The sequence below is a fragment of the Pimephales promelas genome, chromosome 5 (genome assembly GCF_988280905.1).
Source record: "Pimephales promelas chromosome 5, fPimPro1.hap1.1, whole genome shotgun sequence".
Taxonomy (NCBI): domain Eukaryota; kingdom Metazoa; phylum Chordata; class Actinopteri; order Cypriniformes; family Leuciscidae; genus Pimephales; species Pimephales promelas.
This window is the reverse complement of record NC_142773.1, coordinates 23,603,539-23,626,705: the sequence shown is the minus strand read 5'-3', so window position 1 is coordinate 23,626,705 and position 23,167 is coordinate 23,603,539. Positions and strand designations below refer to the sequence as shown.

Below are 23,167 nucleotides of genomic sequence, written 5' to 3'. Positions count from 1 at the left end.
AGATTTTTAATTAAAGAGAGAGTAGCTTCAGCTTGGTTTTGTTTATAAAGTTTTGCCATTTTTAATTATTTGAGAGTCTGTGCAATTCGTTGCAATTTTGGTGTCATTTGTAAAGTTGGTAACACTTTATATTACGACCCACAAACAACTGCGTAAGTAAACCAAAATTACAGTGTTTTTGCAGGTTGTATATCTGCTTGTTACCCCTTTATTACCCAAAACTTAACATATTGTTCCCTTATACCTACACGGAAGTACACTGTAATTACGTACAGTACAGCTGTAATTTCGGTTTACTTACACAGTTGTTTGCGGGTCATAATATAAGTGTTACTGTAAAGTTTTGCAAGTATTTTGTTAGATGGTGTTCAGGAAGCAACTTCTAACCTTAAAGGGGTACATATCATGCTTTTAAATCATTCCTTTTTCACATTTAAATCATACATTTGTGGTCTATATAAAGTGAAATTGCAATGCTTGGGACTGAATTCCTCATTGTTATAGGTCCACATGCCCCTTTTATACCCCTTTTCTGATGTGCGTCTGTGGTCAACTCGTTTTGATGCGGCCTCTTTAAATAAAAAGGAGATGTGTTATACCCCGACCGCTCTCTGGGTTGCTGAGTTCAACTCCACCCCATTCGGCCATTTTTGTAGTTTGATTAGAGATAATCGAGCTATTTTGTTTCTATAATTTTTTTTCAAATACTTTTGGAAATACTAGAATATAGATTGTTTTAAAGCAGTTTTATCGTAATAAAACAGTAAATTCAATTCACTTAATTCAAATGAATTATAAAAGCTGCAGTGTCATTATTTACCTCAATTCAATTGACTTATTCTGTCTTTTCAATAGTGTCAATTACAATAAATTGATACAGTTTTCATTATATTAAATGCATTAAACACAATACACATTTAGAAATGTGATTGAAACAACTGTTGTAAGTGTTCAGAATGTTTGTTTATTTAGTTCAGGGCCAAAAGTGAAGCATAGTTGAAAAAAACACCCTCAAATGCCCTTGTATTGTGATTGACAGGATTAAATGAACATGTTTCTTCAGAACTTTAGTGTGGGGGTAAGGACAAAGAGAGTGTTAGTGCAAGAAAGAAAGGTAGAACTAATGGATATGTATGTTTCCACGAGAGAAAGATCTCTGATCTGAGTGAGAACCTGAAAAGGTGGAGAGTCAAGACCAATTTATAATAACGGTGCGAAAAAGTACAAATGAGGGAGGGAGAGTAAAGTTAAATGGCGAGAGAGGTACAGAGCTGGCTGGAAGGGTGTGAGAGATTGATGAGAGAGAGTGAGAAACTAATTCTCACTTCACTCTGGGCTGGAAGATTAAGGAAGATTAGAGAGATAAAGCGACGGCAGGAGAGATGGAGAGATAACTTTTACTGCATGCCATGGAGAGAGAGAGATCTTTGAATGGCTAATACGCCGAGAGAGGGAGAGATGGGATATATGGGTGATGAAGGGATGGATCTAGAGAAGTAGAGAAAAGCTGACTCCAAAGACTCTTAATGGCAGCGGTGTACTAAAAAGAAGCGATACCCTCGTTATAATGCCCTTATTGATATGCGCATGGAGAAAGAGGGGCCTAAAAACAAAGCTCTTATGTTGCCCATTCATATAAGCTATAGCCAAAAGCGAGCCGAATACCTGTCCGAGCGGGCGAGAGCACTCACATTAAAATTATAGGGGGATCCATCAAAAGGAACGGCAGAGTCCATCCATTATGCGGGATTATCGGGTAAGCTTCTCCGCAGTAATGGATGTGGCTTTATAAACAAGAAAAAGCGAAGGAAGGCTAAACAAAGCACAGGGATTTCGGAAAAATAGGTTGTGATCTCTGTGTTCCCAAGGTGGGGAATCTCCTCATCAAAGAGCGCTTAGTTGTGCATTATGCAGTATGTGTCCCTCCCTCCACGTGACCGCCGGCTGCTCTCTCTTATCAGCCGCTGCCCTGTGTGCTTGGGGATGACCTTGAGTGGTCAGAGAGAGTCGCTCAAGGGGTGAGAGGAAATGAGAAAACGATGAGGAGGAGGAGGAGGAGGACACTGTCTGGACGTCTACGGCAGAGTTACTACCTCTTGCTGAAGCCGAGGCAGACTAAAAGACGACTCTGAAAACGACCCTGAAATACAACCGAACACACGCTAACTGAGGCTGCCGTGGTCTCGCTAAACTGAATTACTGTTGCAGAAGGTTGCGGGAAAGTATATCAGCATAACTTGCACAGCAGAGCACAACATAAAAATGAATCTACAAAACCCCATACAAGCTCTCCTCGGCTCCCATATAGCCCTTTAAATCTCTATCAAAACAACTCAATAAAAACGCTACGCTAACCAAAGAAACAGAACTGTACTTTATTGAGTCGCATGCTTGGGTTGTGCAAATACGTGTAAGCTTGATGCGGGAACCCCCCAACCCAACCCCCCCCCCCCAAAAAAAAAAAAACCCCCAAAAAAACAACAAAACAAAAACCCAAGCCTTGCTCTGCACAATGTGTTATATCTGTCCACAAATAAAACCTACTAAAGATATAAAAGCATCCAAATAAAACCAGCAGGCTATTAGAATGACTCATAACTTAGTTCACTGCAAAGTACATCAGCTGAAACACAGCCCGGCCAAACCCGTCCCGAGGCTCAATGCACTGTAATACATCAAAGAATAATGACAAAGAGCAAGCCGGATCATTTGGTAAATTTACATCTGCGCGAACAAACCAAAGGAGCTTTTACCGTCAAAAGAGCTTAAATGTGAGATTATTAGTTTTATCAGCTGTTTTGTTAATCAAAATCTTTTTTGAGATGTCTTCCAAATTATGTTTCTTTCTCTGCTTTTCTATGCATCCTCTTCTCCTTTTGGAACCAAAAAATGCTCTAACTGAAAAACTATTTTAAATAAGTATTTTTCTCTAATGCGATAATCTCTTTAGGGCAAAATAAGTTTGCTTGAGAAGTCAAACTGTGTAAGATAATAAGAGTTATACAGTACTGTTTAATATTTTTTTTTCGACAACTGTTCAAATTCTGCAAAAAAAAAATAAAAAATGCTTTTCCTATTTAGTATTCGTGTCTTGTTTCCAGTCCAAATATCAAACAATTCTGAGACAAGTAAAATGACATAAGATATTGTTGTTGTTTTTTGTTTTTGCTTAAAACAAGCTAGAAAAAAATATTATTTGCTTATAAATTTGCTTATTATTTGCTTTTAAATATTAATTCAAGATGATTTTTCACCCAATAAACTCACTTCATTTTGATTTCTTTCCCATCCAGAAAACAAGACATAATACTTTTACAGAAAACTTTTGCCATTTTGCTTATCTATGAAAAGCATCTTGATAAAAATAATTTTTAGATATTTGAACTGGAAACAAGACAAAAATACTAAGTAAGAAAAGCTTTTTTTTTTTTTTTTTTTTTTTGCACAGTGCATAAACAGCTTAATGCTCGAGGCGAACGAAAATAATTTGCCGGTGGCAATAATATATTTTTTTGAAAACAAGCCTTGTTATCTTACACAGTTTTGCTTCTCTAGTACAGTACATTAGTCTTGATTTAAGGATGTTTAAGTAAAACAAGACAAAAATACTGATTAAGATAATGAATCTTTGCTGCCTAACAGAAGAAGAATGTACCTCCCGAAAATGACCCATATACGGAAAATAACAAAACAGTAAATGCATTAGAGATTGGGGCAAAGTCATTAGAATTACAAAAATAACTGTCAACAGCTTGCTAAAGCGCAAGAGGACTGGAGAGAATGAAAGTCACCCGTACAGGGAGATATGCTAATGAGGCAGGGCGCGCTGTGACTCCAACCAGGGGGATTAAAAAGGGAAAGCAGATGAGTTTTATAGACCTGCATGCTGCGGTTCTTTGCAGCACTGTACCTACAGTATAGCGTTTTGTGGAGTATAGAGAGCACCACTGTATCAATTGTGCATTTATGAATGTATAACATAATCCTAGCTTCCTTTTGCTTGTCAAATATCCCCGCGTAGCTTGTGTAAGCTCTTGTATAGGTACAAAGGACCACGTACTTCAGCAATCACCAGTATGGCACATCATGAAGCTGCACTTTCCCTTTTAACGGGTCTAATTCACTCTGTTACTTAGCGTATTACTCTGAAATTCCTCATCTTGCTTAATATGACAGTTGAATGGAAGCTTTTAAAAGAACTAAAGAGGTGTTTCAGCTTTGACTTTTAGCTTGAACATCTGATGTGAAGACAGCACTGCAGATATTTAGTAGCTATAGCACTCCACTGTAGCTGACGCTGCAGGATTGTCAACACGCCAGTATGCTAACATTCCATTTCAGAGAGCGTTAGCTTTACCCTAGAGGTCTGCGTGAGACTGATTTTGTTTTCCCGCTCCTGCGAGTTTCATTCCACACCCACCCGCTTCCAATTTCTTTACTCCGTGTCCATCCGTTCAGGACCTATAATAATTTTTCTTCTTATATTTAATTTTTCTTCTTAGGTTCTACCTAAACTTACCTAAACAGTTTATGGTTATATTTTTCCCCTGGTATCAAAGATGTATATTCTTCTCAATAATGCTATAAAATCAAAATTAGCATATAATAATCTTTTTTGAAACACTTTTGTCTTCAAAATGGCTCCCTCATATATTAAATAGCAAATGGAAAAATTATGTATTTGAACAACAATTGAAAAAAAAAAGATGAAATAAAATTAATAATGTATTATTAGAAATGTTGCTTTGGCGTCAAACTGAAATAAAATAAGTTGAAGTTGAAATAAAACTAAAATTTAAATAAAAAACTTGGAAAACAATTACTTAAACTTAAAATAAAATTTAAATAAACAACGGCAGCTGAGTAACTGTTTTTCTTATGCATTTCTAAACAAACAACTATTTCTTTTTTTCAAAGGCTCAATTTATTCAACTCCGGTTCTACCAGCTCCAGCCGAAACCTGAACAACAAATATAATCATGCAACCTGCTACACACACGAACTAGTGGTTTGTGGTGCAAGGCAGGGTTTAGCAATATAGAAACAAAAACGCCTCAGGCATCTCACAAAACCCCCAAACAAACTTAAAGTCTTATTTTTTAGACCCCACACCCCAGACCTCACAACAGTAGCATTTATATAGCACTGCTCTGAGCTTGTTAGCTTGATCAGTACCTGCAGCCATCACAGATCCCTAAAGCTTTGAACTAAGCAAGGGTAGTTTTAATGACAGAGCAAAAACCTGCTCTAGGCTACAGAACCCCTCACTAGTAAATTGTGATATAGTAAGAGAGCGTGTGATTCGATTGTATTTGGGTTCACGTAAGATGTCTGAGCGTTGATAGCAAGGCTATCCAACAGACAACTTGAACAAAGCCAATCGATCTGTGTTTGCTGAAGAAGTTCACTTTATTGTCATTCAGCTAGAGGATGTGCCCTGTTGAGATACTGTAGTGCCTTTTTTTTTTTTTGGTGTTGCTCTTTTCATAAAGGCCTCAGAGATTGTAAGGCTACAATGGAAGCATTTGTTGTTAAATGAACTTGAGAGTGGTTGAAAAAGAAAGCGTAGCCTTGGGGTTAAAGATCTTGGCTGGTAATCAAAATGGTTGCAGGTTGAAACCTCGTAAGGATTGATCAATGGATCGTGCCCTTGAGCAAGACACTTTACCCCAAGTTGCACCACAGGGGACCTTCCATAATAAGCGTATTGTAAATTGCTCTGGATGAAACCGTCAGCTTAATGACAAACGAGTAGTAATTAGTAAAATGAGCTATTAATTCTCTTTCAGGCTTTATGACAGGGGTCTTGTCTTGTTCTTAGGGAGTGTAGTGTTGTAAATGTTAAAATGTATTGGTTAACTTGTCCTATTCATCTGCCTGTCCAGCTGAGCTTCTACAAGAACGCTTACTGTAAGAAAGGCTTCTCAGAGAGTTGTGGTGAGTGGAGTGAAATAAACTGAATGAAGGCACTTTAATCGGTTGAAGAAGTTTATGTTCTCTTTAGAGGTTGGGTCAAGTATTTTACATGTGTTTTAGAGACTGCGGTCATTCATATTTAATTAGGTGTGTCAATTTAACTTGTTAATTGTGTGAGAATAAATAAGGTAAAATAAATTAATAATGTAATTTAAAATGTCCCATTACATTGGAAATTTCTAAAACACCACAATTAGAATTTAAATACCCTCTTCATGTTTTTGCAATGTTAACCACACATACAGAGAATGTTCAAAAGTTTAAAGACACACCTAAAAAGCATCTTAAACTAGCCTAAAATGGTTGGGTCTCCAACTTACATGGTCAGAATGGTCTGTAGGATCATTTTAGGGGGGTTTTGGACATTTTCCAGTTGGTCAGGCCGGGATTTCAGATAGACCAGCTTTTGTAGACCAGCTTTGCAAGGCTGGAAGACCAGGTTAGACATTCTAGTTTATTTTTTTTCTTCTTTTTGCCTATTCCAACACATTCTCATTGAAATGAATTTCTACGGTTTTGTTTCTAAAAGAATGGCATGTTTCAGTATGAATTACATCTAAGAAATATGAAATTGCCACCTCGTAAAATAGTTACATTTTCTCATGATACCAGGCTGTCTATTCAATGGATTAATCTACTGCATTAATGTAGATAAAGTATTTGAATTGTCTTCATTGGGTCGGTGTTTCTCAGCAAATATTGATATACAATAATTGCTCTTGATTAACCATATAAATAATTCAGTTAAAATGTAATCAATTAACATCATCTTGACATATTTGTTAACTTTGTGTAAGCATGTAGTGAATCCACACAAACACACGCACACATACATAGAGCTTTTGCTGAGTGGAGGCAAAGATTGCAGACCATTCGGTAAAATGTCAGGCGCTGTTCTGAAGGGATCAGATAGCTTTTTGATGTCAAGAGCCACTGAGGCAGAAGAAGAAGAAAGACTCTTGATGGGCATCAGGTGTAATTTCAGCAAATGTTTCCGTACTTTCTTACTCACCAGCAAATCCTCTTGGGCAACTCTTTGTCTGTGAAACACTGACATACACGAGTCGCTAAAACCATTGACTGTGCAGAAGTTATCAATATAAGATGTAACTAGACAGATTGAAAGTCCATTTTCCAGTGTATAATGCAGCATAAAAATATAATCGTAACTCCTCGCAATTAATCTCAGTCGGCTCTATTAGAATCACAAGACAAACCATAAAACCATAACACAGAGGCGAATGCTAACTTGTGCTACTAATGCTAACTTTACAGGAACTGCAACATAATACATGTACTTGGTGAAAATCTCAATGTAAATGACACAAATGTCATTGATTTGAAATGCTTGTGTCATTAGCACAAAGAAATTGCTAAAAATGTTGATGGCTCACACATCTTCTAACAGCTTTTATTCATAACTCTACCTTTTGAGATTTAAACAGATATGAACTTTGAATTTGTTATTTTATGCAAATAAGAAAGTGGTTCATTTAGTTTTTTTGGGGGGGGCAATATGAGGATTTTGAGATTAATGAAAGTGGGCTTGGGCTTGTTACACTTTTATTATTAAAATAATGCAAAATACCTGGCTTTGTCAAATACCAAAATGTCTCTTATCTAACCCTATGCATCTCTTGATGATGTGTATGAATAATTAAAAGCTCAGTAATGTGTGTGAATACTGATTATGTTATTAATGAGGTGCTTATGACAGTGGGGTCAGAGTAAGGGCATGTTTATCATTTTCCCACTGTACTTTTAGCGCCATTCGCCGTAATCAGATTACCGATGGCGAGATTTCTCCAGTTGGATTGTGGGAGGCAGATTGATTGTCTCTTATAGGCTGTTTTGTAACAGAGGGCTCAGAGATTGTTTATCTGTTTCACTCATGTCCCATTTCATCTGCCGATTGCTGAGTTTTCATTTCCTCTCCTCCGCTCGCCCCGACGGAAACGCTCACAGCGTGCCGAGGCCCTGTGCGGTTTTAAGCCCCTTTTTGTCTTTTGTGTTAAATGATCCTTTTATATTAATCCTCCAGACGGGAACCACCCTGAAGTGGACTTATCCTTGCCACTTATCGGAACGTAAAAACCATCCAGATTATACTCCCTCTGTCCATTTCTGTCGAGGATCGTGTTGTTGTTTTTTCCACCCCTTCCAGCATGTTTCTCGAGTGTCCCGAGGGAGCCGACATTTTTAAAAACACTGGCCCCCCGCCGACACCCCGCACTGGCGTAGTCACAGAATACTGATCAGCGGTTTGACAATTTCACCTTAGGAGCTAAAATACAAATGTAGGAGGATGGATTTTATCCATTTAGATTAAGATACGTCCTCCTTTTGCAAACAGAATGCCTCATGCATTATCCCACAGCGCTTTGGCAGATTTCCCCCCGTTGCTCTCAGATCTCTTGTTTCACACTCAAGCTTTTGTGAGTCAGGAAAGACCGACTCTCTCAAAGTCATTTTTGTACTTTTGTGCCGCTGAAGGTCTCGCAGCAGGGGGCACCTGCAGCCACCATACACTCCGCACAGCATTACTTTGCCTATATTTGTTTTTTTTCCCTCTTCAGTAGCAATAAAGAGGCTTTTTCTTTACTATTTTTCCCTTTTGGTCCAGAAGGTTCTTCCCTGGAGCATTACAGCAGGAGAGGTAAAAAAAAAAAAAAAGATTTAGATTTATTTATTTCCCCTGCCATGTGTGGGATAATGTTTCCTCGAGTTAGAGTGCGCTGTGTATTTTTGATCTGAAATCTTCTGTGGATTGTGAATTATGAAGAGTGTTATTTTCAAGAACACCATAAACAGCCTTGCTGCCTACTTACTAACTGAAATACTGCATAAGTGACCGATTTTGAGAGCTTCAATGTAGGTCGGTTGCAACTGTGCATCATACAAATAGCACATGCATATATAAATGCATGCATTTGTATTCATATATATACAAAATAATTATAAACAGCACACACACACATATTATGTAAACACAAACTTTTATTTTGGATGCGAGTAATCACAATTAATCTTTGCACAACCCTAAATATAATATAAAGTATAGGACTGGCTTTACAGACATGTGGCATAAGCATGTTTAAGTAGCTTTTATAAACGTGCCTAGAAAAAAACAACAACAAAACAATGGCACTGACATATTTTAAGATATCTTAGTGCAAGTTGCTTTCAGTTAAAACAGCTTAGACATGCATTTTAGTGTGGGACTTATGCTAAACCTGGTCTGTGAAACCGGGGATTAGTGTTATAAATGTACATGCATTTCAAATAAAATAAAATAAAAATAAAAAAGTGGAGAAGGACAACGTCCCACAAATCCTTGTTTCAGACTCTCATCCACAGACGGCTTGTTTTGAGCGTGAGAAGGGGCGTTTTTAAATGATTGATAAATATAAGCTGCAAGGCTCAACAGTTCATGTGCTAGTCGTTTCCTAATTAGGATCCGAATTAGATAAATATTACGTCTGCTCTTTAAAACAAAGAAATGAAGCACTGGCACTGTAGGAAAATGGATAGGATGCGCAACCAGCAGGAAACTGTATATTTGTGCTCATGTCAAAAATGTAATTCCTATTTAAAGCTTGTGACATAAACGCACACATCATCTCGAACAATTTTTGTAGCGTTCATGTAAACACTATGTTCGGATTCATTAATCAGAATGAATTCATTCAATGTAGTGGATCCCTATTTATTTATTTTTTTGTCTGTCATCTTGGGTTTGATTTTTCTAAACTTTATAGTGCATACTGGGATTTGGGAAGGATACATGTTGTGATGTTGCTTAAAATTTGGTCAAAGCTAGGAAGTGTTATTAGAGGGATAGTTCAAGGGATAGACAAATTTTGTCATCATTTACTCGCCCTCATGTTGTTCCAGACCTGTATGAGTTTCTTTCTTCTTTTGAATACAAAAAAAGATATTTTGAATGTTGGTGACCAGACAGTTGATGGACCGCATTGACTTGGAAAAAAAAAAAAAAAAAAAAACTTGAAAAAAAATCAACTGTTTGCCGTCAATTGTTTGGATACCAACATTCTTCAAAATATCTTCTTTTGTGTCCAATATTAGAAAGAAATACAGGTTTAGAACAACATGAGGATGTGTAAGTAATAACAAAATAAACCTTTCCTACTTTTTCCTACTTTTTTTAACAGCCCTCACTTTGAGAGTATGCGTACTTCTTACACGTCCAAAGCATGTTTTGGAACGGAGCGTATATGTTGCCGACTGAATGTGTTTCTGGCTTTCTGGTTGAGAACTGTGTTTTTTTGGGTAGGTGTTATGTGTGTGAGTGAGAAATAAATGGCGAGCAAGGAATACGGATGAGAATCGTAATTAAAATTTTCAGTCTCGTTAAGTTGGTGACAGCCTTCACTGCACCACGGGTTCCAGCGATCGATAAAAAAGATCTGCCTCCAATACTAACGAACCATGGGATTCCGAAGCCCCGGGGAAAGGAAAAATGTATTAAAACTATTTATGGCCCCAATTAATCAGTTCAGTGAGATACTCTGATTGTCCAGAGGGCGAATGGATGCATGTCGCATGAAGTGAAAGAAAAGCCTCGAAGTGATCGGATGCTGTTCACACTCACACACACAAACTGAAGTACGGGAAGTATGCTCCCGTACTTCAGCCGTACATTTTTTCCCTGCATTGATTTAGGATCAGAGACCACGTAGTGAAGGGTACATTATGCTTAGTCTGTCTCCCTCGCATATGCTGTTCGTGTCGAGCAGGAGTACTCCCACCGCAGATGTGACAATGTTCATGCGCTAGTTTACTCTACGCTCTCAGCATGTTGCCCTGGTGCCATGACAATAGCAAAATCCAACCACCTGCATTTTACGCCCTTCATGTGGGCAAGAGCCATGAGCAATTATTGAACGGGAATAAGCATGGCATCATTTCACATCCCCACCACTTTATGAAATAGCTTGCAACAGGGATGTGTTTAATACAATGGAAATTGTGGCTAGTAGCAATTTTGCCTTTTACACACAACTATGTGTGACAATTAATGCTTATTTATTGCTTCACTCACTATTGCTTTTCTACATTTTAAAATATTATATAATATTATATTTATCATAGTTTGTCCGTAGCAGCGGAATGAAATACTACCTCAAGCTTGACTGGCTTTAATGCAAATTTTTATTATGAAATTTACACACAGGTCATGTGGCAAAGCAAGTTACTTTCTTATCAAATAACGACACTAACACGTGGTTAAATGGACAGCACTAAAATAAATGTTACTGTTTATTAAAACAAAAACTAACTTTAGGGCAAATCAGAACCCCAAACCCATGTATTCAAAGCGAAAATGTTTCCATGGTTTTCTTATATATCATAATTTTAAATGAAGCACTTGAATTGGTCGACAAGAATGATGGCTTTGTTATATAGATTCATTTTTATGTTGAATTACCACTCAGCATTTGGTGGAAATTGTTGTTTAAATCAGTTATTTTTTTAATTGAACATATATTCTATTTTAAATGATTTTAGCATAACCTTATTAATATTCATAAGCTTTCTCCATGACTGTTCAGGTGCCATCATCCCATCCACTTTTCATACAAAATGCTGCCCATGAGTATAAGAGTGATTAACATTTAGCAGAGGTATTAGTTTGCTGAGTTTGCTTACTTTACTGCTTAATTCTTCTTCATTCTTCAAGTTGGCAACAGCTTTATTGATTTCTGCCCTAGAAAGGGCTCTTCATAGCTTTTGTAGCCTTAAGAAATTCCTCTTTTTTTGTTGCTTGGCTCTATATGTGGAGCGTAGGCAGAGCAGCATCAAAACATCTAATGAAAAAACAAATTTTCCAGAAATATTGTAATGGATAACCTTTTTTCTGCTGAAGTAAGATTTGTTAGCTTACTTGAACTATTTAGGCTAACTCAGGGCAGAATTTTGAATCACAAATGGGAGCTTTTTTCCCTCAAAGTCTGGATTTGGACTTACATTGTATACTGTAGATGGATGAGTAAATAGGCTGAGCGAAATTTGAGCTACTTATGATTCTCTGTGTGCGTATTTTGGGGACTGGAGCATGAAAACTGTCTTATTAAGATAACACCGATTTTTAATGTATTCAGCATGGTTTACTTGTCATTTTGCAGACATTTTATTTAAAGCAACACTGTGATTGGAGGGGCAGTCTGCCTGGAGCAGAGACACTTAAACAAGCTGGTGTTAAGAGCCTTACTCAGGGACAGAGCGAGGTTAAGTGTCTCACTCAGGAGCACAGCAGTGCTAGAGCAAGAGTGCTGTCACAGAACCTGTCCAGTGGGACACACCTTCCTGGAAATAAACCAGCAACCTTTGTGTTAAAAACCTTATCTTTGGAGATCTTTCTAAACTTCTTTCCCACCTATGATAGGTTATTGTAGGTCTGGAGCTGCTAACTAGAATATGTTCTAATCATGTAGGGTTTTTTTTCCAACACTTTCACAAACATATTCACAAACTAAACCCTTCCAAGCACCAAAAAGTAAATATGATTATTTTGTTGTCTAATAATACCAGGCGAGTTTTATATAATCATGCGTCACGACTTGTAGAAATCCATCCTTGTTAGACATAAATCTGGGTTGCTTAGGACCCGAATATGATTGGCGAAACATTCATGCATGTCATACTATTTTTTTTTTCCCACCACCAAAGAAAAGTTGTTTCAGAGGCAGTTATTACAATTAGGTTAAAGATTACAAATAAACTATTTTTATTCAATGAATTAGTGAAACACAATTCTGGATAAATTAAGTATCATATATATTTTTTTTAATTATTACTACCTTTAAATGTCCAAATAATAAACTTGAGTTTATTGACCATATTAGAAAAATCCCTGTTCTCGTTGTTTATGTTATACAGTGCCTATACAGTATCTATGTAGAAAGTCAGTTTGATATCATAAAATGTAACATCTGTACTGTAGCTGAAAAAAAAACTGAATTTTTTTTTATGAAAAATGACACACCAGGCTTTTATTGCATTATATTCAGCCAACATCAATACAAATATTCTTAGGCTCTATTCTACAGTCTATTGCCTATAAACTGTCCATATCCAAATCTGTGCCCAAGTTATGACCGTCTAGCCATCAATAATAAGTCAGCCAGCGTGAAAAAAGTTCCTATCTAATGAATCTAATCTAAAGAAACTGTCACTGCTGGCAAGAACGTTTCACTGCCTCTGCAATTTTTGCTTCACCATTGTTTTCAAGCTTGTTAAATTCAAATCACAACAATCTATCAGCAGTTTCCTATCTCTATCTGGATGAATGATTTGTTTGACACATATTCATCTGTTGTTCCAGCAAAAACAAATCCCTTTTTGTATGAACCTCAACTGCCATAAACCCCACAAACAGCTGTTTAGTTTGTCCATTGTGTAAATCTGCTACTGCAGACTTGGATCCCATTGTTGCATGTTAACGTGTTTTTCATTTGTATAATCTTTAAGAATCACCGGTAAGACTCCCAGCTTCAGGTTCATTTCGTTTAGGAATCAGTGCAGGTGCCAGACAGCCGTCAATCCCAACGTCAATGCGGAGATTGGCTGATTGATCGAAGCAAGTCAAAGCGCAGAAGGTCAGAGAGGTTAAAGAACAATCATGATTGACGTGGAGGTAGCCGAAGAAAAGGAAAGAGAGGCAGAGGATAACATATTAAAACAATGCCGATAAATGGAAAGAGAGAGGCAGAGAGAGACAGGTGGTGAGTGGGAGGAGGTGACGAAAGAGAAAATATAACATGAACAGAAAAGCTTTTAGGAGATGGGAGGAATATTTGTTAAGGAATGAAGGCTTGTGTGAATAATCAGGAGGGGAATTTTGGGGATCCTGTGAGGATACGCAGGACTCTGTTATGCTTCAGTGGGCATGTTGACAAACCCAAGAGCGCCACTACTTTACTTGCATGTCATAGCATTTACAGCAGACATACATAACATACAACGCATTGCTCTGCAATTATGTGAATCACAGCTGGGCTTCTTACACTTGGTTAATGTAATCCTTGGTTATTTTATTCATGTTTCACACTGTTCATACTTTCAGGGTTGCCAGGTCTGCACAACAAAGCCAGTCCAATTGTTAATCAAAACTATCCCAATCACAGCCAAAACTAGCATGATTGTGTTCCGGGGGTGGGGTGTCGCTTGCACGGAATATAAAAACAACCCACGGCAATAGTGTAAAAGTAGCTTAATTCCATGGAAAAAAAAAACATGGACTTGGCAACACTGCATACTTTATTCATGGTTATTAATTCATAGATTTCACACTGTGCGTTTGTTAATGCTGGGTTAAAGTTCTTATTTGCATATGCATGAGGTCATTAACATTGATTGACAGGACATGACCTGTATTAATAACTGCTTGTCTATTTGTAGGAATGTCATCGTGTCTCTGCTCGGGTTGTCTTGTGTCTTCTTAAACATACTGTAGTACCTCAAAATAATACGTGTGTCTTTATCTATCCAGTTAAAATTGTGATAAAACAGAAGTAGCGACACTCTTTTCTTCAGAATTGTATACTACAAAAGATAAAGTTATGATATTTTGATTAAAAATTATGAGGTCATGAAGAAAATGAAATATGCATGAATGAATCATTCACAATAAGAGCAATAACATGATTGGGTGAATTTTAATTTTATGTCGACTTAAACACATTTGTCGCAACTGTTTCCCTTAGATATGGGGGCATGGGTATTTTCTGCAACTGTACGAAGCACACGAATATTTAAAGAGGCAAGTACTGAGGCTGGTTATGAATGGTTGTCTGTTGCTAAACAACTCCCCATGGCATTCTAGCATCATATTGTATTTATTTAGTGCAATATTTTGGGGGTGCAAACTACTGCTAAATCCCTTTAAAAAATCACACGTGAAATGTTGATTAACCCAGAGTTAAAACTGGACGTTACCTGGTGTTTATAAAGACATTAACCCAGGGTTAAGTGTAGTTTAGAAGCCCTAGTGCATTCCCCCGCAGGTAAATCTCTAATCATGTCCGTTTGCTAACTCTCCACCATTCACCATTTGTGGTCTGAATGGATGGCTTTATGCACTTTCTAGGACTGTAATCATAACACACTGTTCTTGGGTGAAAGTAGTTCTGTAGTTATATGGTCCACAGTTCATGGTTTTGCAATCCCACAGGGCGGCCCTCTCTTTGCACATACACTGTAAAAAATTTCTTGTCAAATTAACAGTAACTTACTGGCAACAATTATCCAGTACTTGCTGTATTTCATTTAACAGTAAAATTACCGTAACACTAACTACAGTACTGTTAAGCATACTGCAAATTAAATAACATTATTTTACTGTAATTTCTTACCATATTGAAGTACAGAATTACACTGTTAATTTTTAATAATACTGTATAGTATGAAATGTTATTGTATTTATTTTATAGTGCTACTGTGTAACCTGTAGAAAATCTGTAGAAATATTATTTTAACTGTTAATGGGAAATAGAAAAAAGAACAATTGAAGCTTTAACTGCACAAGGTTTATTGTGTATTTTCAAACACATTAGTACATTTACATAATATACATTTAAATACATTAATACAATTAAATACATTAATAATAAAAATGTAATATAATACAATAAAAATCATGCATGACAATCATGAACAATTATGCATAAATACATGCAAAAATTATCATGAACAGGTAAAATAGAAAAGATTAAAGGGGTGCTATCTGATCAATCTATTAGAAAGATAGTTCATAACAACTCATCCACCCACTCCCTGCTGGGGTAAAACAGCTTAAACTAGTCTAAGATTGTCTATTGGTTTGAGATAGACTGTCTAACTGGTCAGTTGCTGATTTTAAAGGGTTTTTGGCTGCTTTCTATCTAAGGGACCAGATTTGCAGGGCTGGGAGACACATATAAACTTATAAACTATAAAAGCTTTGACGAGTAAACCACCAATCCAGATGAGTATAACAAAATGACAAGTTATCCAGTGTCCTTTAAAAAAAAAAAATAAATAAACACAAAACAACCTCATCATGCACATGTGCCATGAAAAACTTGCATTACGGTATCAATAATTATTTATATGCAGACTTATGTTCTAACTTTTGCAATAGGAAGTTTTCTATCCAAGCTTTTATGCAATTAAACCTTAAACTGTACTGTAACGTTTATTTTCACACAACAATTCTAAACAACTTGCAGATAGACAAAATTCACAGATGGATAAAAATCCGTTTAAAATGTTCTCAGTGGGTCAGTACTGGACCAAGGTATAGTAGTAGTAGTTAGATAAATAGAATAATTAAATTAGATTAGATTTACAATTCATCGGTCGTCAAGATGGATAGGGGTCTTCTTAACATGCACAGCTCACACCTGTGGAAAAGGAGAACAGACAAGACAGTTAAAATATAGTACGTTTTTGTTGTTGTTTTGGCTAAACAGCAAAAACAGACAAAATGATGTCTAAAGTGTAATTCACTTAATACTAAAATCTTGTTTGTTGGACTGTTGTTTAAAATCAATTCATTTACGATCACGTGAAAACGTAGGCTAAATCTTGCTTGTGTGATACTAAGTTACATGACTTAAAAAAAGATTGACAAGGCATCGTTCCCTTCAAATGAGTACATGTCAGTTTACACATAGTAAAAAAAAAAAAAAAAAAAAAATGATATTATAGCCGACAATACTGTAGTATATGCAGTGAATGGTTGCTACCGGAACACCCCCAGGCAGTTTGTGTAGTTGGTATGACCCGGGGTTATTTTGTTGTTGTTGATTCTAAGTTCGCTAGTAAAGTGGTCAACACCAGGCTAACTCCCTCGTGTATGTGTCGTTAATGATAACCAAAGATTAACAAAGACCACAACAAATACTGTAAATGTCACACATAGCTTTGTATTTTGGACAAAAATACACCTTGGGCGCTTTCCGCGGTCCAACTTTATCACTGAGGTAACGTTATAATGGCAGAACGCCAGGTCAGGATTTACACGAAAATAAGCGTGAAAAAATCAATAAGAGGAATCGGCACTTTAATTTTATAACAATAAATCCGAATCCTAACCTTGGATGTCCGATTTCAGGATACATTTATCGATTATCAATTCCTAACCCCTGTAAGTCATAAAATAATGAACGTGCAGGCGCTTCCACCGACTTAACGTGGTAAATAATAACAAAATGATTAGACCATTTTGACCGTATAAGAGGTTACATATGAAATATATGTTAATAAAATCACATTTAATCAAGTAAGGCTATCAACATAAAAGAAATCCGCGTCTGACTTAGACGTTATCGAACATTCCGCGGCCACTTCTTTCTAACGGTAATCTGTTAACTCTATGGTTTGCATAAAAATATGAATTACTAACCAGATGTATGGCGAAAACGTTGCCGACCGACAGCGACGCGATGCACGGCCTGCGTGTTCTTACAGAGGGAAGGGAACTGAAGAGTTCTTCATAAAATGGCAGCTTGTTGTGGTTATTTTTCGCGGTCATTTCGTACTAATGTATTTGAATTTACAGTAACATCCCAAATGGCTACATTGAAGAGTAGCCTATCATATTATATTAAAATGTCTAGAATATATTAAATTGAATATAGAAATCGTGGTCAGCTATTCTAAATAACTTTAAAGTTATTATTAGCTAGAATCCGTTTGCATACACATTATAAGAATTATTACTTACCAGATGAAGAAGTTGCAGGTCGGCAGAAAAGACAGCAGCACCACTGACACGACAGAGAAACTTCCAAAGTCAAATATGCTCTCATGCACACCCCACTGACATAAATTATGTCATAAATTATGACTGTTAATGGTCAACCAGTGCTACATTTTTATTTTAAATGTAAGAATAACATTAGTAGGCTAGCAATTTTACCCGTGGAACTGTGTGTGGTGTTTTTCGCGGTCAATTGCACTGTATTTAGATTAACAGTAACCGATAATTTCCCAGAATGCATTGCAATTCTACAGTAACATACTGTCAACTGTGTGCACAGTACATAACTGTTGAAAAAACAATTTAATACTGTCAAAACAACTAAATCTACTGTAACTTACTGTACATAGATTATACAGTAAGAAACTGTTGAGAAAAACAGTATAATCCTGTGAAAACAACAGAAATCATTTACAGTGTACGCAACCCACCATGCAATGTTATGCACTTTTACCATTACCATCATTCAACTTACTGTTCATTACTCTTCATAAACACAACTCACACTGCAGTGCCTCATTGTTCATGTCTATACGAATCAGACAGCCTCATTCAACATCAAACTTAAACTGTAAATTGCACAGTTCCTAATGTATTGTGGTAGAAACAGCTTCGGTAACGGGTAATTGCAAAAATCAACTTGTGAAATGATGCATCACCAACTGCATGCTTGAATGCTTCAGAAGTCTGTCATTCATTTCACCAAAAATAAACTCAAATGTTTGGTGTATTTTTTTGGGTGTTAAGTTGAATTCATTGAAGGAAAATGGAGGAGCTCAGTAAGGACATGTTTGAATATTTTTTTAAGGCATGTTTATAAAAATGTAATGCAGTTTGTTGTTATAGGAATAAGAAGGCAGGAACCAGTGAACATTTAACAACTTTAATAAATAAACAAATACAAAAACAAAGTAAAGACGGCAGCCCCTCATGCCCGACTGCCGTGCACACACATAATAAAACATAAACAAAACAACGTAAAGTCCAGGCCTGTCCTCTCTCATCCTTCACTGTCGTTGCTCCTCCTTTTATGCTTCCGCTCCTCTGTGAGAGATACGAGACCGGTGCGTCACGCAGGTGTCGCTCATTATTAATTAATCATGCCACCGCCGTTCTCTTACGGCCCTCTGCCCCGTCCTGATCGCCACAAAAAGCTATTAACTAAATGAACTATGGCCAAATTATGGCTTAATCTAAGCCCTGTTTGTGAAAGCAACTACAGTATAATAATAATTTTACTGTAAAAAAAATAGCTCATTTTAAACCCTTTTTATTTAAAGAAACTGGGAGTGGAAGTATATTAAGATAATTTAATAAAACAGTTCTATTCCAGAAGTTTCAATAACTGATTAATTTTCAGTTTTTACACTTTTTAATTACACTTTTTATGACTTTTCTAGTCATTTGTGGTTATATGGTTTTATCTATCCCCAAAGAGCTTGACATAAGTAGAAAAATGTGTCCATTGGAACATTTTCCATAACTTTAAGATTAATAAAAAAAATTAAGATCCCTTTTATTGTCATTGCATGGTACTGTTCACACTAGGGGTGTCACAATATAACGGTACTGGCGATAACTGTAAGTGGGAGAGCAGTCTTGATGTAATTGAGGACCAGTCTTTCCAGGCGCTACATGATCACTGGTGTTAATGGCACTGTCCTGTTATCATTTATAAGGTTTTATTACTTTCCATTACTTTTCCTTAAAATTCCTTCATATGTACAGGTTTTCAAAGACCATGAGATCCCTGGTTTGCTTGTTTGAGCTAATTTTCAAGCTTGTTTTGTCTTATTGTAAATCATTTTAAGCCATCTTGTACTTTGACCCAAGATATGTCAAAGCACCACTGATGTGAAAGGGATTGAACATACAAGCCTATAAGAGCATCAATTATTTGTGGATCACTTTATTTATTTATTTATTTGTGTTATTTATTTGTTATTTATTTATATTCAATTTTTGAAGGTCTAAATTTAGCAATATTTACCTGAAGCTAAAGTTTTTTTCTCATGTAACGCATCATCCATGGTACCACAGCGCCCCGCTGACTACGCCTGCTACAATAGACAATTTTGCTTTTATTACACAGTAGACTCAGATATAAGATCCGGAGCACCACTGTGTGCGCTGCCGATCAGACCTGTCTCCGATAAGCACAAATGTAATGCCATAACACAATTTTCCTATAAGCCTTCTGATGATGCCTTAGACATCTGGCAGTACAAGAAAATATCAGCCACCTTGGCTCATACTGAATTGTAATGATGATGCCGACGTTACTGTCTTGTGATTACTCATACGTTAATGAATCAGCTTGGCTGTGTGTTCTGCTACTTTGCCATGTCGTTCCACTTTTAATTAACATACCGCAATGATTAAAGTTTTAACTTAATTATCTTTATCTTTTCTCTCAGGGCATCCAACCCTCTGTGGGAAACTGAGTAAAACATTTCACCGGCACTAAAACACAGACGCTCTGCTAGATAGAGGGAGATAGATAAAGTGAACACAACAGTGACTGACGTACACTCTCCAGAGCTGGATGAAGGTGGTGTTATGGAGGACTGAGTGAAGGAGACTGAGAAGAGAAAGACGAAATAATGAAGACAACTGGAAAGCGAACACGTCTTTTCATCAGTTGTTGTTCAAATTAATACATCATAATAAGACGACATGATTGATAGAAGGCTGCTCCTATTGGTGTCCCTCTGTTTTGTTGGAGGTGCTTGTGTCAGTAAGATTATCCGGAGAAGAGGGGTGAGCTCAATTCAGACCCAGCATACAGGAAATGGAGCAACTGACCAATGGGATGCAAGTTTGGAGAGGAATGGAAATACAATGACAAGACTCAAAGAACTGATTGCTCCTGAGGAAATTGAAGAGCAGATTACAACTCACCAGAGCCATGGAGCTTCTCCCGTCTTCACCAAGGAAAATTTTGTTGGGTTCAATGCCAAACCACCTGTACAAATAAGTGAAGACTCTGGTCAAGCGGATTTTAAGGCACAAGCACCAATTGATGACTCTAGAGACATTTTAGATTTAAAAAGGAGCAGAAATAACACAAGGAAAGGTGGAAGAGTTGAGAAATGGATCCCAAAGCACCACAGGCCAACCTCTGGCATGCACTTCAATAGAACAAGATTCAAAATCCCTTCAAGATCCAGAATGAGTTCAAATTTTGCCATTCACACTACAGCTGGTACAAAGATAGTCACTCCAGATTTGCCTCGAAAATTGAATCTCACTGGAAGCTTATTAAAACTAATATCTAAAGAAAACCTTGTACGGATTGTGAATTCCCAGCTTAAGAGTGTCCCAGGTCTAAATATTCTGGGAAAAATTAGTCACAGCAGGAAAAGGGATCTGATTAACATGGATCACAGTCAGACGGAGGCAATCAAACTGAAAAAACAAGAAAGGAACGGCACTCCTGAACTTTATAACATGGATAACCAGACTGCCGAGCTACATTCAAGCACTTTTACAAATGCCAGTCTAAATTCGGATCAAGCAGTTCACACTCTCTTTAAACAATTTAGCGGATTCAATGGGGATCATGGAGAGGAGGACAGAAAATTGGAGGTGAGAGGTGTTCCAGTAACTGCTTCATGGAAGTACAAGCACTTCACAACTCACATAGCATCAACTCCTCAAAGTGAGATCATGCCCAGCACCGAGACGAATCCCTTCGCTGGTCAGAGAGATATGGGCATATCACACACTCCGTCTCAGATCGACTCAGGACTTCGGCCTGACATTTTCAGCTCATTGACTGAGAGGAGTCTTGATGTTGAAGATGAATCAGATCAGAGCACTCTTATGCCATTCAGCGTCACTCAGAATTCATTGATTAAAATTTCAGAACCCATTGACAGCAGTCACATCCTAAAACTCCCACCAGATCCAGAATCGGGAAGGAAGGAGGTGGAGGAGAGCGGAGAGATGACTGTGGACTCTCGCCATGGCAGAGGTGGACAGGGCCTTGTTTTCCAGGAAATGGATGAGGATGATGATGAGGGGCGGAATCAACAAAAAGGGGAAATCGCTCGATCTAGAAGACGACGAAGCTGGATCTGGAACCAGTTCTTTGTCATTGAGGAGTATGCTGGTCCAGAACCAGTGCTCATCGGAAGGGTAAGAACCCATTATGATTCTATTAAAAGGATGGTTTAGTCAAAAATTGTAATTCTTAAAATTTTATTTTCTCACTGCTACGTCAATACAGGCATTTAGCAAATGTTTGGGATCAGTAAGAATTTTCTTATTTTTTAAAGTCTATTTGTTTGATCAAAATACTGTAAAACACATAATATTGTGAAATAATATTACAATTAAAGTTATTTTCCATTTTAATATATTACAAAATGTAATTTATTACTTTATTTGATGGCAAAGCTGAATTTTCAGCAGCCATTGCTCCAGTCGTTAGTGTTACGATCATTCAGAAATCATATGCTGATTTGTTGTTCAAGAAACATTTATTATCAGGAGTCTTTGGTGAATAGAAAGTTCAAAACAGCAGCTGTTATTTGAAATTGAAATATTTTGTAACATTATACATGCCTTAGCTAGAAGTTTTGATCAATTTAATGTATCTTTGCTGAAAAAAATATTATAAAAAAAAAAAAAATTCTCGCTGACCCCAAAATTTTTAAGAATAGTATTTATAGTGACTTTATTTCTTATGTGAAACACAAAGAAAGGAAGTGCCCTACCCTCCACCCCATAAAATGAAAAACTGAGGTCCAGTGTTATTTTGGCCCCCATTGAAAAATCATTTTATGAACGAAAACATTCTTCTGTAAAAAAAAATTGATGATGACACAACTCATTGTTATCAACTTTTAATAGACATTATTTTGAATATATCTAAATAACCACTTATCCTAATTAAATAATGAGCTGATCAAATCAAAGATCACTAACCAGTATGACCCTCAACAAAGCGGATTGGAGAAAAAAAGCTCACACACTGAGACTGAAAGACGTCTCCCACAGAACATCATGTCTTAACATTTATCACATCAATGATCTAAATAGCTTTATACACATTATACCAGTCTTTTTTTCTTGCTATCTTTGTCTGTTTGAATACTGAGGACTGAGGAAGCCGAACTCTGCAGGTCACAGAATAATGTTTCAATCAGTCTCTTAATCAGCCACTGATTCTAGTCTGCTAAAGCTACAGTATGTGCTGTGAACAATTGCTCTTCTCATCAGAATATCAAAAGCCTGGTGGTGGAGCATGACAAGTTTGCGTTACCTACCCCCATTCTCTGTTCCTGACCCAGTTTGGAGGTTAAAGTGTTGAACTGTGTGCATGACTCGTACCAGTCAAAATTTAGGACCTTAGACAAACATTTTTAATCACGATTTTTAGAATAATTAAGTATCAAAATTATGAAATTACATAAATGTATT

The 23,167-nt window shown here is 36.9% G+C and overlaps 1 protein-coding gene across 2 annotated transcripts in view; it reads left to right on the top strand.

The window, feature by feature from the left end:
* cdh24b (cadherin 24, type 2b) overlaps positions 1 to 23,167 on the top strand; it is a 164,757-nt gene that overhangs the window by 38,771 nt on the left and 102,819 nt on the right. For both annotated transcript variants that reach the window (XM_039654595.2, XM_089131144.1), the window contains exon 2: positions 20,158 to 21,880. In XM_039654595.2, the coding sequence (XP_039510529.2) occupies positions 20,417 to 21,880 (1,464 nt within the window). In that variant the 5' untranslated portion in view covers positions 20,158 to 20,416. The remainder of the gene's footprint in view (positions 1 to 20,157; positions 21,881 to 23,167) is intronic.